The 14,732-nt window shown below is 45.3% G+C and overlaps 2 protein-coding genes across 3 annotated transcripts in view; one reads left to right on the top strand and one right to left on the bottom strand.

Annotated features, from left to right (window-relative positions):
• Positions 1-14,732, top strand: part of LOC135895893 (WD repeat-containing protein 7-like) — a 109,228-nt gene that overhangs the window by 43,547 nt on the left and 50,949 nt on the right. For both annotated transcript variants that reach the window (XM_070537155.1, XM_065424121.2), the window contains exons 16-19: positions 363-498; positions 4,798-4,902; positions 6,952-7,086; positions 13,621-13,793. In XM_070537155.1, the coding sequence (XP_070393256.1) occupies positions 363-498; positions 4,798-4,902; positions 6,952-7,086; positions 13,621-13,793 (549 nt within the window). The remainder of the gene's footprint in view (positions 1-362; positions 499-4,797; positions 4,903-6,951; positions 7,087-13,620; positions 13,794-14,732) is intronic.
• The window catches only part of LOC135895895 (bifunctional purine biosynthesis protein ATIC), a 181,005-nt gene that overhangs the window by 138,292 nt on the left and 27,981 nt on the right, over positions 1-14,732 (bottom strand). The window lies entirely within an intron of this gene.

The following is a 14,732-nucleotide window of genomic DNA, read 5'->3' as shown; positions in this document are numbered from 1 at the left end:
TCGTCTAGCCGAACCAAATATAGCCAAGCAACAGCAGTTCACCAGGCTAAACAGGGGTTCAACAACTAAAATAAAGGCTAGTATGCTTCGCATCCTGGGCTTAACCTTACCTAAGCCACAGCCATTTTTTTTTCCACTGCAGGTCGAAGGCATTTCCCAATAATCTTCAATTATCTATGCCTAACGTGAGCTCATTCCGTCCCATGAGGCAGTCAGCTGACGCAAGATAGAGGTATTGATGCAATTCAGGGCATGACTCTTCTGTTGAGACCCCATTTTGTTACAAGAAACCTGTGAATGCCTGCAAGTAAAGTGTGTCCCATTTGTTTCACTGTAACTATGTTTCCACCCTCCTAACGCAGCATGGAATGGGCCATGAAGCGGGCGACAGCATCCACGCTCGGTCCCGGTCACATCCCCTCATGATCCAGGGGCTCAGGACCAACCACATGGATCAGTACAGCCACGTGCTCTTCTTCGACATTGAGGCGCTCATAAGTAGGCATTTTGCATGGCTCTCCCGCACGACACAAGAACGACACATTACAAAAGATATACCTGGTTGGCGCTGTTCGGCCAGACCTGGTCCTTGCACCATTAAACCCCATACATCATCATCATCATCAACACAAAAGTATCAGAGGAAACTGTTATGCACACAGTGTGTGGAGTGTATACAATGACCTGCATTCTTGTAGTGCTAAGTACTTTAAAAGAAGTTTTTGTTTGCGGCAACACTATATTTACTTAGATTTCGCCACAAGATCACACGTTTTGGTAAACACCATTTACTCAAGCTTTTCGCTTGTTTTCTTGCCCTGATCTGAAAAAAAAAAGACACTACCATAGGCGCACTTCATCACCGCTGAAGTGAGGTGGTTCTATGAGTATAGTTAGCCGACTAGAACCAAACACAGGGAAGCACAATGTAGATGAGTGGTATGCTGGACATTGCCCAAGATGTGCGATTACGAGCATTGTTATCGCCCACGTGATGCCTCCTTGTGTTTATTTCTAGTCTGCTAACCATGCTCGTAAAACCATGCACAAGCTATTGCCTAAAGTTAAAATAGACTAGTGAACATAGACTTCATGTTAACATAGACATAGACTGTTAATATTGCTGCCTGTAGCAATAAATGTTCCCGATGAAACAGGCGAACAGCAACGATGGACGTTTGGTTGAATAACGCTGGAGCAGGGCTTTCATTCTCACAGCGAAATTCGACTGAAAAAAAAGCAACGCTAAGTGCAAAAAAATATTTATATTATTGCAACAATAGCGATCATGGTATTTGCGGGACATTGCCATCAAAAGCAAGTATTTGGACAATGCGTCTGATCCCATACTCGATAGCCGATAAGGCCTACGAATGTGAACATAAAAATCAGCACGCGTACCACCAGCAGACCTTTTGGACATGGAGAGAGAGTCGCACGTGAATCCGCACGTCGCTTCTGCGGTCGGCAGTCTAACCCGTGAGTCTAATTCCACGCTCGATTGCCTATAAGGTCTACTAGTGGGAACATATTGGCGGCGAGCTTCCCCTGACGACTTGTCACCTGCTACTACGCCGGCCGCATTGCTTAGGCCGATTTATCGGGAGTCGGCAACCAAATTTACGAATCAGACGACGCGGAGGCAAGTATGTTCATGGCCGCCATGTCTGCGGCATTGCGCGCGTGGGTCACGCTTAAAACACCGTGCGGCGTCCGGAATTTCGGTTATCGCCGCTATACACTGGCCCTAGTGTTATATGGCGTCCGAAATGTCGGTTATTGCCGATATATATGTTGGCTCTAGTGCTCCGTGGCGTACGAAATTTCGGTTATTGCCGCTATACATTGGTCCAACTTCTGGGTGGTGGTGACGCACGAATCAGGCAGGTCCTAAAAATCAGTCGTTTGAAAAATGGATTGGTAAGTGAAGACATTTTTGCTAAAATATCGACATTTTGAAGCAAGTGTAAAAAATTTTTTTGCTCCGCTATAAGAGATACCTTATTGTCTGTCGGATTCCGCATTGTCTATATTCAGGAGCTAGATTACGCCATTGAACAAAAGCATTACCAACTAAATTTTATAGTAACTTCGTTATATCCAGGTTCATCATATCAAGTCTCTACTGCGGATACTTAGACGGTGACGGATAAGGAAAACGCAGACGCAAGCCATGGCGTAGCACCTGCGTATTCCCAACGTCTTCCTTTCCTTTTTGCCAACACTGGCTAGCAGCACTTATTTAACTTTATCTTTTTTACATATTTCAGATTTTGTTGTTGTCCCTGGTATTTGAGAATTCTTCTGTTTTGCTTTTACTGTTTTTCCTCATCAGCAATGCAAGTTTCGCAACATCAATAAAAATTCTGCTAAGATGTCAGCAGTGCTTCTCTACATTGCGTATCAAACTCGAGAAATCTGCTAGGCCTAGATGGAAAATCTGCTAAAATGTAATCACTGCTGCACCCTGGAAAAAATGTGAAGAACACACGAGATCCAGTGAAAACTACGCTATACATATCAGTACTGCTTCTGCGTCATGCCGTGCATTCCAAAACATACCTACACTTAGCAAAACATGTACTAAATGTGAACGCTCCTTCTGTGCATTTCATAACGTTAAAGATCACACAATGTCGCGGCAATTGTCTGCTAAAATTTCAATGCTGCGTCTGCGCCCCCTATATCAAATTTTAAAGGTGATGGACCTAGCAAAAATAATGTTAAAATGTAAACACTGCTTCTCTCAATCAAATTTACAAATATACACTTGATGTATAAGAAAATTCACTGAAGTATCAACATTGTCATGGGGCTGTTAGGTTTCGCCTACGACGCGCGGTAAAGCCGGCCCGGATGCAACGTACGCCGGAGCTTCGTTCAAAGCGGCGGACATTTTGGCCCGTTCGGAGCGGCCGCGACGCATCCCCGCCGAGCGCGTCCCGGCATGTTCAGTGCCACGTGTCTTTGTGTGTGCGTGTGTGTGTGTGTGCCCACGCTTGTCAAAGCGCGGCAGCCGGGGAGAGGAGCTCCCCCAGTGTGAAGCGAGGAGGTCTGACCGGCGCCGGCCCGGCTGATGCGTCACCTCCTTGTCTCTACATGTCTCTCAGTCCGTCCGTAGCTCGCTGTCACGTGGTGTCATCTCGTGACCTTCCTTCTTGCCCGCGACGCCAAGAATATAAGAGCAGCTGCCCCCGGACGCCAGGAGAGAGGCTCCGATTTCTTCTGTTGAGTAACGTGCTCTCCCGTCTCTCCACTTCGGTCAACCTGACCGGCCGCTCTTTTGCGATGCTAGAATAAACAAGTTGTTCTGTTAGCAGTCGCCTCATGCTTTGCCGGGACCTTCGGATGCTTCCAGTGTGCTCCAGGCCGCCAGGCCAACGCTACCCTTGGGGCTTGCGACCCATTTGCAACAACGGGCGCCAGCGGTCCGATTGCAATAACGGGTGTCAGCACTGAGGTTCCAACAGCTGGTGGCAGCGCTGAGATTCCAACAGCCGGTGCCATCGGAGGGATGCAAACAGGGCCTTGTAAATCAGATTAAGAAATTTTGGTATGTCCAATGAAAAAATTACCGACGATTACGTTACTTCCTAATGCGAAATTTGAGCGCAGCAAATAAGCTGTTTCACCTTTTCGATAGATTGAGGCAAAGAAATCGAGCAACACATGTATGCGCTATCACAGAATTTTTTTTTATTTTTCACACGTATTCCTTTAACAAAGACTCCATTAACAGTTCTTGACAGTCATGAAGGAAGCTTTGTGGTCGGAGAAATAGACTGATATATGTTCGACTTGGTACACCAATGCTTGATTCTCAAAGACGAGATCTATACAAGTGCCTCGCGAGGTTGTCACAGCCGTGGGACGCGTTACGAGCGAGAGGAACGGGATGTTCTCCCGCATAAGTGTTAGGAAATTGCTGTTTGTCTTTATGTCAACATTAAAGTCCCCCACTACTAACATCGGTGTGGATCGATGGACGGTTAATGCGAGTTGCAGGAAGTGCACGACGTCTTTCGTGAGTGCGGTAGCGGACTCACGAAAGCGGTATCAGTCGGTCGCTGCTAGCGCTGGGGGGATGAAAGGGGGGCGGAGCTGGTTACGAGGCCGACGATAACGCGAAACCCAGGAACGGACGCCAAAGAGCCATTTGTGTATCCAGCCCTCCTCCACAGTCTCTCCTCCTCCCTTCCATCATCCTCCCTCACCCGGAGAGCCGACAGCGCGCATGCGCGGCGGCGGAGCAGCGGCGCATGCGCGGCGGCGGAGCGCGGCGGCGGAGGCGAGCTGGTTACGAGGCCGACGACAACGCCGACAACGCCGACGCCGACGACGACGACGACGCCGACGACGCCGACGACGACGCGAAACCCAGGAACGGACGCCAAAGAGCTGCGCTCTAAAATTCGTTCTAACGTCAGCAGTTCTTCGTTGCCCTGTCAATTAAATCCGCAAAACCTGCTTTAACCAGTGTAATATGAGGGCAGCCGTGGATTAGCTCCCCAAGAGTGTTCTCTGTGCTTTCGTGCCACATTTTGCTCCACTAGTAAACTTGAAGCGCGACAGGACGGACACAGCTAGACAGACAAGCGCTAGCCTATGTCTCTCCTGTGACCCCTGTTTTTTTTTTTTTGCCTTGCGCTTCATGTTTATTAGCAATGGAATGCCAGTTTTGCCCACTGTCGAGTCTTGCATTTTTCGCTTGTGCCGTCCGTTCATTTACGATGCACTGCTCCTGTTCTTTCTTGCCTGTATCACACACTGTGTATGTTGTGTTTGCTTCGCCTCAAGGCTTCCTGAACTCCCTGAAAGGAAAGCAACGCAGAGATGCTTCCGCTGCTCGGATGGCTATGCGCGCCTCGCGAGACATGTCGGAACTGCTGGCTGAATTCAAAGGTACGGGTACTGCACGCGTCTGTATTTGCACTTTGCCATTTGTTGAGTGTCTTCGAAGCTCTCCAAGCGATTTTTCGGAGCGACCAAAACAACGCAAGCCGGAGGCACAAAAGTGCGCAAATAGGCACTTTCACATTAACTTGTGTCCACAAGTTGTGGTTGTAATATGTGAAGTAGTTTGTTCTCTAGAAAGCGACCCAGATCAAAAGTAACTGCACTGCAAAATGCGCGGAGTGATAGCGCTATGATCACACTATTTGCGTAGCTTCCACAGCGTTAACTGCTATGTATGAAACGAAATATAGTAACTTTTTGCTTGTGCTACCAATTGTAGCAAACGATTCTAATAGAAGCTTATTTCTTTCAACCTATTGTTGTATTTACTTCAAAGTTGAATTATGCGTTTGATATCTCAAGCTATGTTCGTTTTAGTAGAAGTGATTTCAAGGTGACAACAGAAAATGAGTCTAAGGTGAAAACCAATATTAATAGAAGCAAATGTGAACTGCACGGACTAACCTATTATGCCACAAACATATACATACCTGGAACCCAGCGTGAAAAATAAATTATGATATTGTGCAGAAGGTTGAAAAGTTGGGCTGGATAATGTAATATGGCATATTAAATTATAGCACAGGCAAAGAAGGAAATTAGCACTAATTCATTTTTCTTCTTTGCCTGTGTGTTTCATTGTTTCGGGCTGTTATAAACCAGGACAAGAATTGTCGTTAAAGCTATTTCTTTGTGCCACCATCAACACCAGAAGCTGATTCCTTACCCGTCTTTGAGTTCGAGTTTTGTTGTAGTCAACACAGTTGAATCTACACTTACATGCAGTCACCTTCCAGGAACCAGTACAATTGTTAAAGGATCTCATTATTTTGCAAATAATTGAGTGTAAATGCTCAGGCTAACTCGAAAGCCTCTTTTTGGTGCACCCCAACATCAACAGACTAATTCAACTAGGAGATCACCGCTGTTCTGCATTTTCACGGGACTTGCATGTGCGACCTGGCTCGCACAATTTTAGTTCGCACGCTGGAAGCGATAATACAATGCGAACGGGGCAACGACAGTGACCGTTTGTTGCACGCGCGGAGTTTTATCAGAGCCAACGAAGAACGCCGGAGCTTCGATTTTTGACATGAGAGGCGTTTTCTTGCGTGCGAAATGAATCTGGGAGATTCTAATGCAATGCCAAGTTGTTTTAGAGGCTTCAGTCGAAAATTCGAGAACGCGTGCGTAATCGCTCAGAGTACACAGGCCAGGTTCGAAATGGACGTCCCCACGAAAACACATTCGGCGAACGTTTGTTTTTACAGCAGTACGCCTCTTGAAAGATACCGTCCGGACGAATGTCCAAGGCTGCACTTGCCAGCGCGTATAGCTTCGATGGCGCGTGGGGTCACCGTAAAGTTGGCGCTTCATGAATTCGCTGAAAGACAAACGCGACTGTTTGCATTTTTAGAATACTGAATAGCTACACAGCGACGATCGTCGATGCGTACAACATACAGTGGCTTCGCAGCTACGCCCCAGACAAGATGATGGACGTGGCCAGTGTTACCAGACCACTATGAATGTTCAATATAATATAATAAAAGTGAATTTTACTGTAGTTTCTAACCTAGATTTATAGTTGCAACTTGTGCTTGGCAAACAGTGGCCTTGGTTACTTTCGCGCCAGAATAGGTGGTTTGTCTCAACCTTTGTGATGCACTCTGTGTTAAGACAAATGCTATACTGTGCTGAGAAGTTTGCGAAGCTTTGCTCAGTTTCTGATACATTCAATCTTCCTCTACTGCGCATAAGAAGAAGAAGAAGAAGTTTATTTTTACCACATAAGTACACTGATATATACAAAGCGGTAGGGATGGCAGGATAAAAGCTGCATAACGGCAGCTTGACTAGTCCCAACTTCTGGGAATATGAATAGATCTCCAAGATACCTTTCTTCGCTGCCGAAAAGGCGTCTGCTTAAACCAGATGTATTCCGTTGGCAAAATCAGCGTTTCCTAAAAGATCTTTGGGCTTTCTACCATGCAGTGCAAATGCAGTCTGAGCAGCGTTCGGGATCCCTGCCAGGCACACTGGAGTCGCAGGGCCTCTCCAACCAGACCGAGTACCAGAAATACCTCGCCACGTCCACCATATCACCCGAGACGCACAAGAAGTCCTCGGGTATGTAGCAATAAGTGTATTTTCAGATGTGCCAGCAAGGAATCTTGTAGAGGCAGCGTCAAAAGTTTATGGGACATGACGCCTGTGAAGTATCAGAACATTTCCTGAGCCTGAGCATGCGGCATGGATTGGAAGTCTTCCACATGTACTTCCACATGTACATGTAGTTATGTGCGCGACCAATTTTTTAGTGACGAAGCTGAAGCTGGGCTGATATTCAACCTTTTTGTGGAACCTGTGTTCGACCCCTTAGGGAGGCTTGCGTGGGCTCACCCGGCCAGCAGTATTAGATGACACGATGCTTATTCACATCCCGTGCAACCGCAAGGCATGGTTCATTGAATTCCCCAATACGGTATAGAGAATTATATACACAATAACTTTGTGTTCCATTAGACATTCTGATATATTGTTGTCTGTGGTCCTGTGCTTCTTTTGTGTGCATGTGCTTCCTGTTGCTTCAGACAGGGAGTTGCTTCAGACAGGGAGATACGATCTCTCCAATGGTATTCACAGCATGTTTACAGGAGGTATTCAGAGACCTGGAGTGGGAAGAATTGGGGATAAAATTTAATGGAGAGTGCCTTAGCAACTTGCGATTCGCTGATGATATTGCCTTGCTTAGTAACTCGGGAGACCAATTGCAATGCATGCTCACTGACCTGGAGAGGCAAAGCAGAAGGGTGGGTCTGAAAGTTAATCTGCAGAAAACTAAATTAATTTTTAACAGCCTCGGAAGAGGACAGCAGTTTACGATAGGTAGCGAGGCACTGGAAGTGGTAAGGGAATACATGTACTTAGGGCAGGTAGTGACCACGGATCCGGATCATGAGACTGAAATAACCAGAAGAATAAGAATGGGCTGGGGTGCGTTTGGCAGGCATTCTCAAATCATGAACAGCAGGTTGCCACTATCCCTCAAGAGAAAAGTGTATAACAGCTGTGTCTTACCAATACTGACGTATGGGGCAGAAACCTGGAGGCTTACGAAAAGGGTTCTGCTGAAATTGAGGAGGACGACGCAACGAACTATGGAAAGGAGAATGATGGGTGTAACGTTAAGGGATAAGAAAAGAGCAGTCTGGGAGAGGGAACAAACGCGGGTAAATGACATCTTAGTTGAAATAAAGAGAAATAAATGGGCAGCCCCAACCTCGAAGAACAGTTATGGGCTGTCCAACGGGTCCGCGACGCGGCGGAGAGACTCGGCCTCTCTGTCCCGACGTGGGAGCGGCCCGCTGCGCGCTAGTGCGCGCCCTAAAGGACCCTAATAAAGTTTTTCATCCATCCATCCATCCATGGGCAGGACATGTAATGGGGAGAGAAGATAACCGATGGTCATTAAGGGTTACGGACTGCATGCCAAAGGAATGGAAACGTAGCAGAGGGCGGCAGAAAGTTAGGTGGGCGGATGACATTAAGACGTTTGCAGGGACAACATGGCCACAATTAGTACATGACCGGGGTAGTTGGAGAAGTATGAGAGGCATTTGCCCTGCAGTGGGCGTAACCAGGCTGATGATTATGATGATGATGATGATGATGATGATGATGATGATGATGATGATGATGGTGGTGGTGGTGGTGGTGGTGGTGGTGGTGGTGGTGGTGATGATGATAAAGAACCCCAGGCGATCGACGATATTTCCGGAGTCCTCTACTACGCCGTGCCTCATAATCAGAAAGTGGTTTTGGCAGGTAAAACCCGATAATTTTATTTTTTTTATTAAGGCTTTCATAGATTACGAAAAGGCATTTCATTTAGTTGAGATACCATCATTTATAGAGGCATTGCGTTATCGAGGAGTGCAGACCGCTTACATTAATAGCCTGAAAAATATCTACAGAGGTTCTGCCACTACTCTAATTTTACAAAAGAAAAACAGGAAGATACCTATAAAGAAATGGATCAGACAGGGAGAGACAATCTCTCCAACGCTATTCACTGCGTGCTTGGAAGAAGTATTCAACCTATTAAACTGGGGAGACTTAGGAGTAAGGATCGACGGCGAATATCTCAGCAACCTTCGCTTTGCCGTTGACATTGTTCTATTCAGCAACAATGCAGACGAGTTACAATAAATGATTGTTGAGCTTAACAGGGAGAGTGTAAGAGTGGGGTTGAATATTAATATGCAGAAGACAAAGATAATGATGAACAACCAGGCAAGGGAACAAGAGTTCAGGATCGCAAGTCAGCCTCTAGAGTCTGTGAAGGAGTGCGGTTACCCAGGTCAACTAATCACAGAGAACCCTGACCATGAGAAGCAATTTCACAGAAGAATAAAAATGCGTTGGATCGTATACGGCAGACATTGTGAGCTCCTAACTGGAAGCTTACCGTTATCATTGAAAGGGAAGGTATACAGTCAATGCATTTTACTGGTGCTGACATATGGGGCAGAGACTTGGAGACTGACAAAGAAGCTTGAGAACAAGTTAAGGACAGTGCAAAGAGCGATGGAACGAAGAATGCTAGGCATAACTTTAAGAGACAGAAAGATAGCTGTTTGGATCAAAGAGCAAACAGGTATAGACAATATTGTAATTGACATTAAGATAAAAAATGGCTTGGGCAGGTCATGTAATGCGCAGATTAGATAACCATTGGGCCATTAGCGTGACAGAATGGGTACCAAGATAAGGAAAGCGCAGTAGAGGACGGCAGAAGACTAGGTGGTGCGACGAAATTAGGAAATATGCTGGTGCTAGTTGGAATCAGTTGGCAGGGGGTAATTTGAGATCGCAGGGAGAGGCCTTCGTCCTGCAGTGGACATAGGATAGGCTGATTATGACTATGATGATGATGATGACGGCGATTTTAACAACTACGTCAGCAGTTTTCTTCTCCGACCTTGCGCATCGCCTCAGTTGACGCGCGAGGGTTTCATTAAACTATAGGGGTGGCGTACTTATTAAGGTCAAAATAATTATGCGGCTACTTGACAACAATTGCTTCTGCACGTTGCTTAGGAAGGTGAGCGAATAGGATGGGAATTAATCACGGTGCCCGAAAGGCTCAAAAATCAACGTCAATTTTATTCGTCTAGAATAGTGCAACGAATATTCAGCAACAGGGTCACTCCACGCCAACTTTTCCTACCCTGGCACTCGACAAATGTCCATTTCTCGCAAACAACTACAAGAAAATACAACTATATGAGCATTACTTGCGAAGTATTTTCTCAAAAGATGTCTCAAATGGCCCCGTGAGGGCCATTTGGACATAAACGATGGAAACCCCGGTGCAAAATAAAAACTTGTGTAAAATTGACATTTGGCGCCTTACTTCAGACTTTGCATTTTTGCGCTGTCTGAACATTCTTTTTTCCTTAGTAAACAGTTTCAAAAAATATTTTCAAGATTTTCAATCCTTAACTGCGAAGTAAACACTTGCAAATGATAAAGGTTCCGAAAAATATTTTACGAAGTACGGTTACGGTAGGAAACCTGGAATGATTTCTATAGAATTGCCTTTAAAGCTTTCCTCACCATGGCCCATAGCAACCTTTGGTTATATGCTAGAAGTTGTTCCGTGCCCTCTAGAGAGCGTTCTGGCGCAAACATTTTTCAAAGGCCCATTAATCGCCGAGATAGAAATACTTCGCTGTCGCAAACCCTTGAGTCAAGCTTCACCTCAAACACAGACGCTCTCTCGACTTGCCCTGTCTAGCCTCCGTAAGCGAAATTCCTTCCCCGCGTTCTCCCATGCCGGACGTCGAGGTACCAGTGTCGCATACGTCACGGGACCCGCTTTCATTTTTTTGTCCTCCTCGCTTTTATGCGGCGCGGCGCACTTCCGCTGACGGCGTCGCGAGCGATCTGTCGCGATTGTCTCTTTTCGCACAGCACAAGATTTTTCGCGTACTGCACGAGGACACCTGACCAGCGGTATAAGTCAGTGCTACACGAATAGTGGGGCAGGCACAAGTGGATCACAGAGCATTGTCCCGCTCTGGAGCACGGTAGAAAATGGCATAGTTTCGGTGTCTGAGAGCGTGATCGCATGACATGGGAACAAAAAGACGAAACGGAAGTACCTCTATCTCTCTTGCGGAAGCAATCTCTCTTGCTGCGGTGCGAAGTGAAACAAAATCATGCAGACATTAGGCTTGTGTGTTTTATTATTTTTCTAAGGTTTAAGTCGTCTTTTCGAGCGACATATTACACTAATAACAGATCTATAGCCTAGAATAATCCTTGATGTCACGTGTCCCCATGAGCGACGTCATAATACATGCACGCACGTAGGCGCACTAGCACCTGTACGTAATCCTCCGGCTTGGAGCGCGGCGAGCACGAGGCATGTAAACACAAACTCAGCTAATTACAAATTTTAAAATATTAACTTCCTATTTAGTTTACAGCTCGATAGGGAAAAGCCGACGTGAGAAGGCAAGGAAACGTTACTAGTATTGACACGACAGCGGTTGCGGACAAATTGGCTAAATTTAGGTTCAAGGGGCGGTATACCGTACGTTCCTGCTATTTGTGAAATATAAACAGCGTGCAAATTTCGAAGTGAACAGCCTACGCCGGACGTGAAGACGAAGAACCGCAAGAATGCGCACCGCATGGTCTGGGCGGCACTACGGAAGCGGTCACACATCAAATCAACACTTTAGGGCACACCGCGGTAGCTTTGTGGCCATGGCATTAGCTCCACGTTCGGGGTGTGATGCAGCCGCATTTCGACGGAGACCAAATAACAAACGCTCATGCGCTTAGATTTTGTAATCCTATACCAGATCTTTCTTTATATGCACCAATTTTTTTTTAATTGCCTGTTCCAGATACCAAGATTGTAACCTTTCAGCTAATTAGCTCAATGAGGCGGGATAATTCGTCCACATAATTCACGAAAAATCTTATACCCGTTGAAGTCGCACCGTTTGGGTAATTCGTTCTTCGTAAGAACAATACAAGAATGGAACCGGCTGCCATGCGATATCATGAACAGAACTAATAATGAATTATTCTTCTCTTCCCTATGATAAGGTCGACATCAACAATGCCAACATAAAGGGAATTATTGTCCTGAAGTGTCCCTGTTATTTACAATGTATGTTTGTGGCAATTTTTCTATATATTATGTGTAAGTTCGCATAATTTGCGTGTTTTTCTTCTTTTTTATCGCGCGTCTTGCACAACATTTCCTTTTTTTTTTGTTGCGATACATGCGCCCCTCTCCCCTACGCTATGCCTTGCGGCGATGTAGGTAAAGTGTAAATAAATAAAATAGGCGTTTTTGCACACATATTCAAGTGGGCCACATATGTCCCATTGTCTTACAAAAGGTTAAGAAAAACAAAACACAAGTTCCGGTAAATTTTGTTTATCAGTGCTTTTCAAACCTTGGTACTCATACTTTGATACTATTCGTGTTAAAAAAGGCACTCGTGCTTTGATTCTTAACCACATTTAACACACAGCAGGCTGCTAATTTCACTGAAGGCTTAGACTCCCTCCAAAAAGATTATGGTATACTAATTGATTTTCACCTATTATTTCCATCTCCTACTATTGAGTTATCTGCATCAAACGGCACGTAACCCTTTCAGTCGTGAATTGTGACAGAATGTTATAAAGGCTTCCCAGTTATTACGTTTCTTGAAAAGTTTTCATTCATTTATTGCGTTTTCATTCATTTACTGCGTTTTCATTTCATTTATGAGTTATTTCCAAAGTGAAAACTTAAGTGAAGTTGTTTCGTTTTTTTACCAAAGGTCATTGTATAATAGTTACTCATACGTCGACCCTATTAGTGCCACAAAGACACAAGCGCTTTCATACTTAACCACATTTTCCAAACAGCAGGCTGCTAATCGTAATTCAAAGTTTAGGCTGCCTCCCGAGACAGTAAAGGTAAACTTGCTTAGTTATTTTTATGATGAACTGCACTTATGTTTTTGTGAACATAACCGTGTCACCTCGGGTAGAAGTTAAACAGTGGGTATCTTTTTTGTATACTTACATCAGCTATTCATCGCCTGTTTTATTTCAATAGCTTTTCACCCCAGTTTTACATTAGATGCTTACGCGACTTCAGACAAATACATACCCACACCCAAAATACATTAACAAAATCACAGGGGGCAGGGAAAGCGACAAATGTAGGCTCTGTTCAGAAACAGGAACACTCACACACATAATGTGGGAATGCACCTCGCTCCCGTTCTCTCATCCCCCCGTCAGCAGCGAGACTGACTGGACAGCCTGGCTCAGTTCCGGGGACGTCGACCGACAATTGGAACTGGTGGACTGGGCGGAAAAGGCCAAGCAGGCCCAGGGCCTTACTTGAGCCCTAACGCTCAGCCACGTCCCACTTTACCCTTCCCCCTTTCAATAAAGTTTATCACCACCTACCAGCTTTTGGTAACTGCTTTCCCAAACCTTTTACTAAGCCTGAGTACATATGCAATCAGTAGTTTTTTTTTTTATTTCGAAACAATTTGACAGTTGATAATCTGCGGAAATGCTTGCCTAATTTTAAAATAGGATCACTGTCTAAGTTTGCCGGGCATCCTGGTGCAGGTTTCATTGCCATAGTAAGAGACACCGCAGAGACTGCAGCATCGAAACTCCACGGCACCGCGGGGACTGCAGCATCAATAATCCAAGCCACGGCGGGGAGCGCAGCGTCAAAAATCCAGGCAACGGCAGAGAGTGTTGGCATCCCGACATTTCAAGTTCTAGGAGGCACCAAGGTGTGCTACCTTCTGTTACTACTGTTGCCTAATTTTGTGTTGTTTAATAGATCCCCATTTGTGCATTCCATAGGTTACCAACCCATGGAGCCAAAACAGGATGATGAAGTAGCTTAAGAGCTGCGCAGTGAGCGATGGAGCGAAATATTTTACGTTTAATGTAAAGAGACAGCAAGACAGCGGTGCGGATTAAAGAGCAGTCGCGAATAGCCGATGTTACAAGTTAGACTAACAGGGAGAATCACAGTCGTGCAGGGCATGGCAGGTACATACCGTCAAGCTAATGAATTGGTACAAATGTAACGGAAGCGCAGTCGAGGATGGCCGAAAAAAGATTTTGTAAATAAATTACGAAAGTTCTCTGAAAAAGATGGAGTCAGCAGTTGCAAGACAGAGAGCCGGAAGAGGTGTTTGTCCTGCCGTGGGCTCAAGTATGGCGACACATTTTCGGTTTGAAACTATTTCTTAAAATTTATCGGCATTGTTTGCTCGTTGCTGAAATTCTTTTCAGGCACCTCGTTTCGCCCTGCCACGTTTTCAGCGTTGACCTGACGCCATGATGTAATCATTTTAATTATTGTTTACTACCTTAGTACAGTGTAACCCCATTATAACGAAGTCGCGTGATATTCTTTCGTAAAATGTTATACTTTTCATCAGCATATAAGTTGAACCTCGATATAACAGACATGCATATAATGAATTATCAGGTATAACGAAATAAGCATAATATTTGGTGGGTATAAGGAAGTAAATGTTTGAACACGGCTCGAAATATATATTCTAGCAGAAAAAAACATGTCTTATAGCCGCCAATCGGTTTTGAAGAAACCTGATTTTTTTTTACCGGTAACCGTACTTGGGAGTCCCCCGAGACACCGCCACGAAAGAGGCACAGACAGACAGGACTGACAGACATACAGGTGTATACCGCAAATT

This window comes from Dermacentor albipictus, chromosome 4, assembly GCF_038994185.2.
Source record: "Dermacentor albipictus isolate Rhodes 1998 colony chromosome 4, USDA_Dalb.pri_finalv2, whole genome shotgun sequence".
NCBI classification, from domain to species: Eukaryota; Metazoa; Arthropoda; class Arachnida; order Ixodida; family Ixodidae; genus Dermacentor; species Dermacentor albipictus.
The sequence above is the reverse complement of the archived record's forward strand: the minus strand, read 5'-3'. Positions and strand labels throughout refer to the sequence as shown.